Genomic DNA, 14,873 nt, shown 5'->3' on the forward strand with positions numbered 1-14,873 from the left:
GATTACCACCGGGTCGTTGTCATGGTGAACAATGTCTTGGAGGTCGACCTTGGTGAAGACAAGGTCGACATCAAAAGCATCGTCGGCCCTTTGTGCTTCTACCGACATCACCCGTGTGTATCTCTTCCGTTGAGAAGTGGTGCAAACTCCTCCCGAAAAACCTCCTGTGATGGTGTGAATCTCACCATGCACCTTCCGATTGAACACTTGAAAACACAAAGACAAAGGGCGCCCTAGAGGTCGTTTGCACTCCAACGCTCAAGTCAATCTTAGGGCTAGGAAACACCAAAATTGTTAAGCGTAAAGCTCTGTGTAACTGTGTGTGTTAAGCGGTGCAAATGAATAGCATACCTTACTAAGTTTGTTACTTCCCTTTATATAGCCTAGGGTTTCCACTATTTCTGTTACCCAAAATAGACTTCCTGAGGGGGTGGGCCCCAACGCCACTGTTACCCACTCTTAGGATAACCTAGCGCGTGGGGTTCCCTAACTGGAGTGCAACCTCTGACGGGATGACCACCTGGATGCCTCCTAGTGCACATGATCTCTGGGGTCACCCGTCTTGGGAGCGCCCTAGCTGTTCACGTGCCATGCATGCAACTCACCGCTAGAACGTGACCCTCACAGGTTGTATCCTTTCTAGTGGCTCTATACTTGTGTTACGCCTGAACGCGTCATTCACTCCACACACATGGACTCTTGTGACCTAGGCTTCTCCTTACTGAGAACTGGTGTGTGGTCTGGGATCCACCTCTTGTGGCCCAACTCTGTTGTTCAAGTCCTCGATGTCCGACCTCTCTACACTGCCTAATGGCACGTCGATACATCCTGGTGACCGATGTCGAGACACTGACTCACGCCGCTCGTGGGACACCACTTACGTGGCCCCAACGTTACTAGTGGTCAACGACACCCGAGGTCTGGTCGGTACACTATCTTATTTTAATAAGTTCAAATATAATAGTTATATTACTTTCAATTTTTATATTTATTTACATTCAAAAATATTTATTATTATTTTCTATATTTAATGTGTAATTTATAAAAATAAAAATAATGTTAGATAAGCAACATATAGATATTTGCATGGAAAGAAGTTATTACCATCATTATTAATATTATTATTACTATTATTATTTTTATTCTTATTAAAATTATTGTTATTCTAATTTTTATTATTATAATTATTGTATTTCTATTGTTTTTGTTATTATAATTATTATTATTGTTATTATATTATTATTTTTCTATTATCATTATTATTTATTATTTTGTACTTACACATATGAGTGGAACTTTATTTCCTATCTATAATACTAAGCATTTAAAAATTATTCATGATAATAATAAATTAATATTTTATAATTATTAAAATTTTAATAAACAAAGTGTGGCACTTATTTAGAATAATAATTACTTGTATAATTCCTTCTACATTTACATTTGACACTATTTTAGTATTTAATAAAAGATTAAAAATAGAATACTATGCATATTTATTTTTGAAATAAAGTATCATAATACCTCACGGTATGCTTTGATTTATTATTACAAATTTATCTAAATTAAATATAAAAATTATATGCAGATTGATTTGATTATACTTAAACATAAATAAAATCCAAATGGAACCAAACTAATTTTTTACAATTTCATTTAAATTGGATTTCGTGGCTACTTTCAGTTTTCTAATTCTAATATTTTCTTTCATTAAATGACTTCTTTCACCATGTTGTTGGTGCAAGTGATACTGCACTCGTTCTCCTGTTCTTGGATTTGAACCTTGTAGATGTAAAACTATAGTTGGAAAGTGAACAAGGTTTATGTAGGAGATTAATCATCAAAGAAGTCGATGAATGACCTGTGACCAATAATAAGGTTACTTAAAAAAGATATAAAAAAAATAACCTTCTTTTGTATCTTTTAAATCAAATTATAATAAAAGAAATCTTCTACTTAAAAATTAGGAAATTTGTCACATATGTTGAATAAATGTTGAATTTGTTATCATCCTTATTCTAGAATGCTCTGCTTCTACATCTTATAAAGGACAAATATTCAGCACAGGTTTCAAAGGCAAACAACTCCAACTGTTGATTATAAAATAAAACAAGGTCCCTTCAAAATGAGGGAATATCACAACAAAACACAATATGCAGATATGCATAAACAACTCCATATAACAAGGGCTTACCTTATGAACCAAAAGAGGAAGGGCAACTGCATGGTAGATTGGACATTAGTACTGTAACTCAAAGCAAAGATAAGTAAACTGCAAATATCCCAACCCAACCATACTTCTCTCTACTCTTCATGGTTCATAAAAATACATGCAAAACTTACAAAAACATAGTTCAAAATTCAATAGATAAAAGACAGATTGGCAGCTTTTGTACCATTCTGGTGTAATTTCTCACAGTAATTACCAGAATGTGTAGATTTCAAAAAAATTACAAAAATATTACAAAGCACGACTTAATGACTTTAGTTTCAACATAGACAAAACAGAGAAGTGGTGAACGAAGAAAACTACTTCAATTGTGAAAATTCAGGTAAAGAAGTTGTGTTCATTGTATACAACTTTGATTTGGATTAATCATTGAACATGGATTCATTTTTTTTTATTAAAGTGAATTCGTGCAGTGCAAAAATAATACAAGTTAACAAGTTACAAGATACATGGCAACCCAATGAAACTATCAGATTTTATATCAATTAACAATGACATGTGAAATACAGAATCTATTAAGAAAGAAAAATGTATGCCGGGATAAGTAATCTTGTATTGACAAGAGTTGCTCACGTTGAAAATATACAAATTTGTTAAGCAATGATCATTCTTACCAAGTTTCAGTTCCTCCAAGCTTTCTTCAAGATAGGATGCTTCTAATGTTCCATTCAACCTCAAATATGCATCACAATATGCTTTACAACACACTGTTTCCACCTTGACTCTGAACCCTCAAGTGCATCCACCATGTGTAAAAGTTTGTTTCAAGTTAACTACATAGTGAATGTCTGTATAGAACCGAGGTCTATACGCAGGACTCAAATTCTATCAGAAGAAATGAAAAGACAGATAGTTAGTTCTTTGTTTTGATAGAGAAAAACTCAGTAAGAGCATTCCAGTTAGCTACCTAGATAGAACTTGAATGGACCTAAATATCCAGCAATTAGTTAGTAGTTCCAAAATATCTGGTTCCTTCTATAATGTTTCTTGAGATATTTTTGTATCAAAGCACGGTAAGTCCATTTCCTATGTGTCTTAAACTCAAAAAATGCTTCAGAACTCATTTGAAAGTCCCCTTTACCTAAGGCCTCGTACACAAACGGATCTGTTAACAACATTGGAGAATCATCCAAGTTCATTTTGTTTAGAGCAAAGTTCAAGTTCCTTCCAAGCCCTCTGTCCAAGTATGCATCAACTACACACCCAAAAGTCACTAGATCAGGAATGACATTCTCATGTTCCATATGTTCAATGCTAAGGTGGAGATCCCAGAACAAAGCCATCCTTGAGAAGGCTAAAGCACGAATATTAAAGGTCGTAATATCAGGACGAAATCCAGATTCCACCATTTGGAGAAATTCTTTCTGCAAGCTTTTCATCTTGAAATTAACAGCATAAGAAAGTAACATAAGGTTCCATAAAAGATTTCCCAGATCTTTCCTACCTAGACCAACATCTCTTATGAACTCACCCAATTCATAGAATTGTCTCTCCCTTGTATATGCGGAGGCCATGGCCCGAATAACTTCCCTCTCTATCAGAAATCTCGATTTCTTAAGGCGGCCATACGCATTCTCCATGTCTTTCAAAGAACCAAAAATGCTATAATACAAAACAAAAGCATTACCAGTTTTAGAAGAGACATGGACACCTCTTGAAGCCATTTCCTTTGCCATATCTTCCATTAACTCAAGCTGTCCTTCTCTTCCAAAACAACAGATAGCCAACGAGTAAACATTAGGTAATATACTGAAATTCCTCATATCCACGTAGCGTAAGATATTAACCACTTCATCGAATTTTCCATGTTTTGCATAAGCATCAAATAATCTTGAAATAAATTCAACAGAAGGTACAAAAGAACTATATAGGAGCTGCTCCCATGTAGTTTGTGCCAGAGGAAAGAGACCATTCTCTGTGTAATATAGCATCAAAACACACAAAGAAGTCTGTTTTGGCATATAACCATCATCTTTGGTATCAGGAAAAACCCCATCAGATTGAGGAAACATTCTTTTCCTACTATTCTTTTGAAGCAATGAAGAACTATCTACACTGCTGTGCATACCACCAGAAGCTCCTTTTTCATTCCTTCTGTTCAACGCGATTCTTAATTGGTTGACTTGACCCTGTAAAGTACTAACAGCATATAAAAAAACAACTATAAGATTTTATAAATTCAAGAGTAAACAGTTTCTATAAAGACTGTTTTTTTAATATCAGAAGCAGATATGTACAATACATTTGTTGATTTTTACAAAAATTTCCTAAGCAAATACCCATTATAATTTTTAATTGGTTGAGAGTGAGGATACTTAAAAATTAAACTCAAACTCAAAGAGCAGTTGAAATAGATGGATTTGGTCCCCATTAAAATAGCAGACAGGAAAAATTAAGATGAAATGGAAGACAAAAAACATATGAGCTTGTACTAAATATGGGCAACTAAAAGTATGTTTGGATCAAATAACAAAGAATACTTAAACGAAGTGATAAAAAGTGGAAAACCTTGTTGTGTTGTTGAGGAGCTCCACTGGGAGAGTCCTTCAGCAGAATGGGCATACGAGAAGAAGGGAGTGTTAGAGAATTGATTTCCATTGAAAACGAGGATGTTCGTAAAGTTCAAGGAAGAAGAAATCATATGAACAGTGAGTGAGTAAATGGAAGATGTTTTTACGCGGAAACCTTGTCTCTGTTTAGTGTAAGGTTGTGGTAATCCAGGCGAACCAACCAATAAATAGAAAGACGAAGCTGACCCTTATCTGTTCCCTTCTCGTTCACCTTCAACCTTTCAGTTCAGGGATACTTGCAGGAATTTGGATTCTATGGTGAATTTTTCTTTTGCTGGGTTTTGAGTGTTGATGCCGTAATTTGATTTCAAAATATATTCATTTTGATATTTTAAAACATTATAATTATTTATTTTTAATTAAAAATAGAAATTATAATCAAATACTCTCTGGGCATAATAATTCTGTAAAAGAGTAGCTTATACTCAGAAGAAACAATGAAAAAGAAGTTTTTATAAAAACTATGACACAAATATAGGCTAAACCTTTTTGCATTGGATTTCAATTCAAAATCTGTCAAATATTTTATGTTATGTTTTATTATTTTATTACCTCCTAACACTTTACTATATATTTATATTTTCTCATTATTTTTTTGAAGATTTTTTATTAAGTGATTTTCTAAACTTTCACGATATGTTTTTTAAAATATTTTATTTATTATATTACCTTTTTTCAATGTTTGTTTGCAATGAAATTCAGTTTTTTTAAAGTATTACTAAATAAAAAATATTTTTTTTATGATTTTCAATCGATATTTAATTTCTTTTAATAGTATTATATATAAGATATTTAACATTTACAGAAGTTAAAATTATTAAACATGCCATTTTAATATTTTTATTATAATTGAAATAATTTCACATAAATTATTTAATTTTGTTGTTATTTTTAATTTTATTTATTTAAATTTTAAAATTAAATTGAATTTTTTATACACTTTCGAGGATTAAATTGACTATTCTACCCATAATTTTTATTCATATGATAACTACTTTTAAACAAAATAATTTTTTTTAAACATTTTAACAAAATACCTAAAATGTGCTTTAAAGTTGAAAAAAAAATGAAATTCACAAAATAAACTTCAATTACACGGATAACTTCTTCTTTATAATTTTAACTTCAAATTAATTTTTATTATAAAAGATTTTGGTGTTTGAAGACTTTAGTTAACATTGAAATATTTTAACGATGAAGCAACCTTTATAAGTGCTTAAATGAATAATCATCATGTATTTAGGATCTACTAAGTTAGAATTTGCATCCATTCGTAAATTTTCATATTCAAAAAATTTATAGTAAAATATTTTTTAAATATAATGCATTAATTATATTAATTTTTTAAAAAAATTAAATATTTTAAATGTTATATGATATAGAGAAGAATAGATAAGTCTACCCACTCATTAGGATGGCAATGCGGGTTAGTCCATCCCGCAAAGGCCCGTCCCATGTTTAACTTGCAAAAATGTGAATCGGGTTGGTCTATCCCGCACAAGGAATGCGGACTCATTTCACTGGCTTGCCCTGCATAAGAGGTAGTCCACGGGTCAACCTGCATAAGATTTTTTTTTAATTATTAATTATAAAAAAACATATTTCTTCTACTGAAAATTTAATCATATTTTAATTCATTCAATTGAGATAAAAATATGAATTCAAGTATGAGGGTTGTTAGAATGCTTGATTAAAAATAATTAAAGTTTTGTTTTGCATCTATTTTCCCTCTATATGTATGTAAATGTATCAAAGTATCTTATCAAAGTTTTTTCATAAAATATTTTAATGAAGATGATTAATTTGTTAAAGAGTATCTTATTCAAATCTCATATTTATATTTTTTTTATTAACAAATTTTAAATATAAGAATTTACTTAAAACTAGATTTACTCTCACTCTTAATATTAACTCTTTTACATGATTAAAATAAAATATTTAATTTTTATTACATTAAATTCTTATTTTAAAAATAAAATAAAATAAAGGTCACACTGCAATAATGAGTGAGTGGAGTATATTTTTTTTACAAAAAAAGTAAAATAATTTTTTTTATTTATGCGGGTCAGTGGGCAAACCTGTCCCACCCCGCTGTTGGCCCGCGCTAACTACAGATTATGCGGGGTGTGCCTAAACGAGTCAACGAGTTAGATTAATGAGTTCGTCATGTGGTTTTTGGTAGCGGGCTACGGGCCAGCCTGCAAGGCCCACCCCACATTACTATCCCTACCGCCCATATGTAGTATTTATCATTCTTGTCTTTTACAAACTAACAATTTTTATTGAATTAATAGAAATTCAAAGTTCAAATTGAAAGAGAATTAATGATGATAAAAATTTACTATAAATAGGGGTATGCGCTTGCATTTTCAAAATTAGAGAGGAAACAATTTGAAGTAACAAATTGATCTAAGAGTGATAAGGGTGTTAGTAGGCATAATCTTTTTTTTTTTTCTTTTTCATATTATCTTACTTATTTATGTTATTTTATCAAATAAGATGTGCCTAACCTCACATGTTTAATAGATGTGTCAATTTGATTCATGACTTGTGGGTCAACGCCAACTCACTTATAAAATAATCCTATTTTATTAGCTTATTAAATGAGTGGTTAAAAAATCTCAACCCCGAAAACTTCTATATAAAGTAGGTTGGGATTCGGAGTAAAGGGTATTTGAGTTACTATAAGACTTAAATTAACTCTTAAATACTTTTTAGAAATTCATGAGTCCTTAAAATATTCTAAATTGTAAAGTAATCTTTAAATATTTTAAATTAATTATAAATTGATCCTTAATTATTTTTTATTATTTGTAACTTAATTGGACTAACATCGACCCGACTTGAATTAACATGGGCTAGACCTGACATTATTTGACGTAGGTCCAACCTTGGCTAATCCTATCCCAACTTGACTTAACATAGTCCGATTTGAACATTACCCAACATGGGTCTAACTCAACGCGACTCGAAGTGGACCCAACAAACTTTACCCGATGTGGATTCAACTTAAATTGGGTATACGTGGGCCCGACTAAACCTTGCTTGACGTGGATTTGACTCAACTCAACATGAGGTGGGTTCGAATTTTTTTGGCTTAAGGTGAGCTCAACTCATCCCAACATAAAGTGGGTCCAACTCAATTGGGTCCAACTCAACTTTTCCCGAATTAGACCTAACATGACTCGACCTAACGTGTGCCCAACTCTACTAGGCCTAACGTGGACCCAACTTGATGAGAACCAAAAATACATGAAGATGACCAAGGATGCTGTACTTGAAGGATCATCTCAACAACCAAAGAAAGACTTCATCACAAGGAGGAATGGACAAGGGTCAAAGCACTTGAAGTTCTTCCTATTAGTCTTCTTAAAATAATTAGCAAAATGTTGTAAATAAGTGGGCTCACATAAAGGGTCCAAATAGTAAAGAATAAACAAAAGTAGAGTAGGTTTTATGTAGAACATAAAAGGAAGGTGTAGATATAGATATAAGGGGTGCTAATGTACAAAGATAAGTCACACCTTCCATGTGACATAAAAAGAAGGTGTAGGTGTAGTTTTAGGAGGTGCCAAAGAAAGAAACCAAGTCACACCTCCCATGTGAAGTCACACCTTCCATGTGACTTGTTTTTTGTGGCAATTTCAAATGAATTTCATTTGATTTTTCCCACCTAAATTTCAGCCCTCTCACACTATATATAGAGGTGCTATGCTCATGTAAATTTAGATTTGGAATTTGAAGAAAAGTTACTATACACAAATTGTGTGAGTTGTGAAAAATGTTCTCCTTCTACTAGTCTTATCTTATGAGTTTGGGGTGTTGAAGATGGTTGCTGCCCCTTCAAGATTATGTTTGATGAAGACTTGTATGTAGTGTTTGATGAAGACATTTATGTACTTTCCATGTATTTGTGCTTTGCTTTAAGTATGTCTTAGTTAGTGCTTAGAGGTTGTCTAAGAGTAGCTTTTTGCTGAGTAACTCACCTCATAACCACTGGCCATGTGTTAAGAACAAGCATAAGTTTTCTAAAACTGTTTTTCACATGTTTTACACAAAAACACGTTTTACTGCATAAAAATAAATCTGTTCTTTTCTAAATAAACAGATTCATTGTCTTCACTGATGCCTTGGCTAAAGTCTTGTAAAAATTTGATTTTGTGCATCAGGTATTTTGACTAAGTCTTCTTCTTTTCAAAACGACTGAGTTTCAAATAGTTAAACCTTCTCTGTTTTCGTTTTGAAAAATAAATCTGTTCATCTGTAAATGAATAGATTCTTTTTCTCTCTGGTGCCATGACAAGCTTAAACGTTTTCAGTTTTATCTCTGCACCAGAATGGTTGACTAAGTCTCCTCACTTAACAAATTCTCTAACTGCTTTTTGAAAATAAATCTGTTCATTTTATTTTCAATCTGTTCATTTTATAACAGCTTTAACTGTTTTTCAAAAATCTGTTATAAGCTGGCTTTCTATAAAATGCAAACTTGTTTTCTGAGTTTAATAACGATTCAAACAGTTTATACATTTGCAAAAACAAGTTTTGACAGCAGAGAGTTAAGTGTTTTCAAGGATTAGCATTTGTTCTTCAAAGATTTCGAAAATCACAAAGTGCTTGTTCTTGGTTTGGTTCCAAAAGCTTGGTGTGAGGTGCAGCTACTGTTCTAGCAATCTTGCCTACTGATTTAAGGCTGATCTTTGTTACCTCAATCAGGTGTAGTCGTTTCACTTCTTATTACTTGTAATAGTTTGGTTGAATCCTCTTCTTGATAGGTGTTCTTGGAGAGTGGATGTGTGTGTGTGAGTGCTGAAATAGGTTTTTTCAGCAAGAGTACCTAAGTTCTTGTAGGTTTCAAGAACAGTGGGAAGTGTACTTGATTGTACTGTGTTTTAGTGATTTCCACCTGTTGTTGGTGAAGACTGGATGTAGCTCAGGTTGAGTGAACCAGTATAACTGCTTGTGTTCATTCTCTCTCACTCTCTGCAATTTCGTTTCTGCATAATTGATAAAACAGCAAAGAAATAAATTTGTTCAATTGAAAATAAATCGGTTCTTTCTGGGCACTGTGCATACTGTTCTTGATTTCTGAAAAAGGTGTTTGAATCTGATAAGAACGTATACAATCTGCTAAAAACCATTTGAACAGACTGACTGTGATAGGCTGCTTAAGAAACTGTCAATGCTATTAATTGAACCTTAAACAAATTGCTTAAAGTTGAAGCTTGTTGTGCTGTGATTCATTGTTCTTAATTTCTGGAAAATTTCTTGACATCAAGAAGAACACTCATAGTCTGTTAAAAGTCACAGGAACAGCTTGTTTGCAAAGGTCACTCAATTAACTAGCATGCTATCAATTGAACCTTAATCACTTGCTTGAAATTGAAGCTTGCTGTATTTGTGTTTCACTGTTTTTCAAATCTGATATTTGTGTGTGTGCTGCTGGAAATTCTCACTGCATAATCTTGTGATTAACCTTGCTGAATTAAAAGCTTTTCAAACAAAAACAGTGCTGAAATAAATCTGTTCATTTTAACATAAATCGATTTATTTTCTGTAAAACTGGGTTAAACACTGTTTCTGCGAAGAAGTTTTAAAAGGTCAATTCACCCCCCCTCTTGAACTTTGGCACTATTAAACCCAACATGGGGAAGCTCTCAAGTGGTGGCATCTTGCACTTATCTTGGATCAATCAACATCCAAGTGGCGTGTTCTTCCCTTCCATGGCTTCATTCACATAAGTTCTTCCTATCATTCATCTTCTAATTCCGTTTTTCCATTCCATTCAATTCCAAAATATGTTGTGTTGTCTTGTTCTTCAATTCTACCGATTTTTCTTGTTGTTCTTGTGTTTCCTTTTCAATTTTGCACTTAATTCTTCATTTTAATCGGTTCATTTGCTATTGTGTTTCTATTCGGTTTAATGTGTTGTTCTTGCTTTCCTTTCAATTTCTGCATTCTATTATAGTTTCCTATTCGTTATTTGTTGTGTAAGGAGATGACATTCATGTTCATGAGTTTGGATCATCAATTGGAAGGCATTGAACTCCATTGATGTTTTCCTTAAGCCTCCTTATCTTGTTCCTAAAGTGTCACAAATTAATGAATCTCCTATTCAACTCACATCATGTGGTATCTAGACCTATGCACTACAAAGAAAATCACTTTTAGCGACCACCAAATTCAGTCTCTAAAAGCACTATAATCGGTCGCTAAACATATTTGCGACCGAAACAATCACCAAATAAAAATGGAAGCGAAAACCCTAGTTGCAAAACATTTAGCGACCGAATTATAAATTGGTCACAAATTTGCGACCGAAATTTTAGTGGCGAAATCTGTCGCAGAAAATTTGGTCACCAAAATTTAGAGACCAAATTAGCAACCAAATTTTAACAACAAAATCGGTGCCTAAATCGGTGGCTGATAGCGACCACCATTTTTGGTGGCTAATAGCGACCACCATTTTCGGTCGCTAATGGATTAAAATAATTAACTAAAAAAACTGGAGGTGGCTAATTCGGTGACTAAATGGAGACTCCAATAGCGACAAAATAATTTCGGTGGCTAAACTTTTTCTTTTGTTTTAATTACAGTGACCAAACATAAATTTGTGACTATTTTTATATGTATTATTACTAGTACGTTGACCCGTGCAACGCACGTGACTTTTTCGAATTTTTTATATTTAAATATTAATATTAAAAATAATAAATTTATTTAGATATATATAAATTATTAAGTTGATGAAATGAAATTAAATATATTGAAATAGTATAAATTTATATAATTTTAGTATATTAATGAATTTAATATAATATAACATAAATAATTAAAAATTCATGAATATATTTTGGCCATAATAAATGCATTACAATATCAATACAATAAAATAATTTGAACAAATACAGTATTATATAAACAATTATCTAATACTATGTATCCATTTTGAAGTCCTCTTCACCAACCTCATGCTATCTTCAACCTGTAATTTAATCTGAAAAAAACTCTCCAAAAAATCTTTGCAATTAAAAAATAGAATAAACTCTCCAAAAAATCTTTGCAATTAAAAAAATTAAAAAATAGAATTCAGGAGATTATACCAAGTACAATTATTACAAAAAAACTCTCAGTAAATGTGTGTTTCTTCAAGAAACAGATTGTAGGCAAAATCATATTAAATTATGAATTCACCTTTTATGATCTAAATTAAATTAAAATGTAATGTAATATAATACAACTAAAACATAATGAAATACTATTATATAAATAACTAAAGATCTTAAAAACCATACAACAATAATAAACATATATACATCATCAAGTTTCTATATAAAAAAAAGCAACAATTAATACTTGAATGACTAATTAATACTTGAATGACTAATTAATAATAGACAATATACAAAGAATAAAACGAATATAAGCATTCTCTAATATTAACACAAAATATATATAATAAAAAATATGATAAAAGATTTTTCTGACTTTAATATACTGACAATTGTTATAGTGTTAAGCATATGTAATAATGCCAACCTATTATAAATATACCAGATAATGAAACAAATTTGTAATAAACAGAGGAACAAATAGAATATGAACACTACTAAACAGAAACATATAGTGAATATAATATAAACATAAAGAGTACCTAACTGTTCAGTTTTCCAAAAAAGTCCAAGCAGAAACATAAATATGTATGAGCTTTCTTAGTCACTGGTAACTATTATGCTATGAGAATAATAAACGAAATTATGCAGGATAACTTAAACTGTGAATAGAAGTAAGTAACAAAACCCTGATATGAGAAGAAGGATTTCTCGTATCACATTCGAAGATAATCTTGTCTCCTTCACGAAAAGAATGAAGACTACAGAAATTCTTCCACCCTTTTCCAAGTTTAATCCGTCTAAAAGGAGGCTTCCCTTTCAAGATCTTGCATTCCACATCCATTAGTAGACCATGCAGAGTAACCTTGTTGAATCTCCCTTGTCGAATATATTGTGAAAATTTAGCAGGAAGATCCTACAACAATATCGAAATAATAAGAAAATAGAAATGAAGTAGAATAAAATACAGAGCATTTTTAAATAAATCAATTTTATACTAACCAAATAACTGAGTTGGATACTTAATCGAGACAACTTTATGGAAAAATGATCAAAGGGACCAATACTTAAGGGTTCCTTCCCTTCAATTTCTTCCAAATAACGATTTACTCCACTCTGAGGGACGTCATCCATATAAACAGTTATATGGAAGGCGTTGTGACCCACATAACGGAATAAAATGTAGTTATCATCTATGAAACCATAAAAATAAAATAAATTAAACCATCCGCTCAATATTTCCGGCGACAATAAATTTTCGTTATATTCCACTATATGGACGTTTCCTTCTGAATCAGCCAGGGTCCACTCCTTTCCCAGTTCTTTTTGAAACTCGATGGCGAAAGCCCGATCTACATAACCAAGCTATTTTTTATGAAATAAAGAAAAAAAATGTCAGGAAATGAAGAAAATGTTGAAAAGAAAATTTTTTGGAAAAAAAGATAAATATACATACTTCACCACGGCTGTTCATGCACCAAAAGACTCCTCTTGTTTGAAGTCTAATGATTTCTTCAGCACTGGGCGCCATTAAATGAGTAGTGGAGAAAACACCAAGAACTCAGTAGGAGAGAAAAAGAATAATAGAGAAACCACCAGAAACAAAGTAGTAGAGCACCAGAAAAAAGTAGCAGAGGAGGATATTTTATAGAAGATTTGGTAGAAATGAGTACGGTTGTTGGGAAGCGAAATTATATAAAGAAATGATTGTTGGGAAGCGAAATTTAAATTTAAACTATTAATGTTTAATGTTGAAATGATTATCTATATCTACCAAATCTGATAGGGAAGAGGAATGAATATTTTGAGAACTGTGTAAGAGAGATTACATTAGCCACGTGTATCTGAAAAAATACAAAATCAAGTAAGTCAGACTCAATCTAAAAAAGTACAATCTGAAAATTTGTGAGTTGATTGCTATCAGATATATGGAAAGCACGCATGTATCAATAAATAAAGCCTTTAAATATTTTTTTTATTTAAAAAAATTGTTTTATTTAATAAATATTTTTGAATAATGAGTTTGTTCATTTTTAAGAAGTTTGATGATGAGAAATATAACATAAAAAGAATTCGTCCCAGAAAAAAAATCAATTCTCACAACATATAATTATTTGACATAAATAATAATAATAATAAGCATGTAAATCCAACGGTTAAAATTTAAATAATGTTTAAAATAAATGATTGTGTAAAAAAATAAATTTTGAAATCCTAAAATTTGGAAATTGGGATGAAATGATTACCTGCTTCATCAACTCTGCATAGGAAAAAGCAATTAAATTTCGAAAAAAGTGTATCAGGAAAATAAAAAGGGCACACTCTATCTCAAAAAGAATAAAATAAATTATTGACTTAATTATTCTGATACCTATTTAATGCAACCATGTATCAATACACAAAAGGCTTGAAAATAAGAAATGATCTACCTTTTATCTTGTTGACCATAATGTTGATATGATATGAGCACAGTAACTTATATAATCATTTAAGGTATAAGTTATAAGTAATAAAAACAGAGCATGATTAAATAACAAATCATTGTTAGACATAGCATGCAATTTGTCGTAACAATATTATATTCAATTTATCAACCATTTAAATAATAATTAATTATTCAATTTAGTACATGTATTTGAAGAATAACTATAATGTAATTGACATATCTGTAAAGTTTCTAAAGATAAACAATGTTACATAAATTTTTCAGAAAAATATTTTATTATATTATTATATCAGTTATAAATAAAAATTTGTTTAAAGTAACGTAATTACTCTAACAAATTTGTCCAATGATTAAACCAACACATTACACAAAGAAATTAAAACTGTCCAAATAGTAAAAACGCTAAAAATTAATAAAACACATAGTTATTACTAATAAAACAAACTGTTAAAATGTACACAAAAATGATGACAATACCTGTAAAGGTTCTTGAAACAAATAACTCACCTGAAATATTT

General features: G+C 31.2%; 1 protein-coding gene across 7 annotated transcripts; it reads right to left on the minus strand.

Moving 5' to 3' along the window:
* Positions 1-1,565: 1,565 nt before the first annotated feature.
* On the minus strand, positions 1,566-5,103 carry LOC137818987 (pentatricopeptide repeat-containing protein At3g42630-like). 7 transcript variants are annotated; one of them, XR_011082211.1, is made up of 4 exons: positions 4,739-5,103; positions 3,312-4,359; positions 2,845-3,055; positions 1,566-1,861 (listed from the first exon to the last, which is right to left on the minus strand). XR_011082211.1 is itself a non-coding variant. In XM_068622669.1 (3 exons), the coding sequence occupies exons 1-2, from the start codon at positions 4,826-4,828 to the stop codon at positions 3,178-3,180; spliced, it is 1,272 nt and encodes a 423-aa protein (XP_068478770.1). In that variant the 5' UTR covers positions 4,829-5,103; the 3' UTR covers positions 2,681-3,055; positions 3,138-3,177. The 7 variants fall into 7 exon arrangements, 4 of the variants coding, with proteins under 4 accessions (XP_068478770.1, XP_068478773.1, XP_068478774.1 ...); XR_011082210.1 differs by having other exon boundaries at positions 3,138-4,359; XR_011082212.1 differs by having other exon boundaries at positions 3,138-4,369; positions 4,739-4,939.
* Positions 5,104-14,873: the final 9,770 nt, after the last annotated feature.

This window comes from Phaseolus vulgaris, chromosome 10, assembly GCF_000499845.2.
Source record: "Phaseolus vulgaris cultivar G19833 chromosome 10, P. vulgaris v2.0, whole genome shotgun sequence".
In the NCBI taxonomy this organism is placed as follows: Eukaryota; Viridiplantae; Streptophyta; class Magnoliopsida; order Fabales; family Fabaceae; genus Phaseolus; species Phaseolus vulgaris.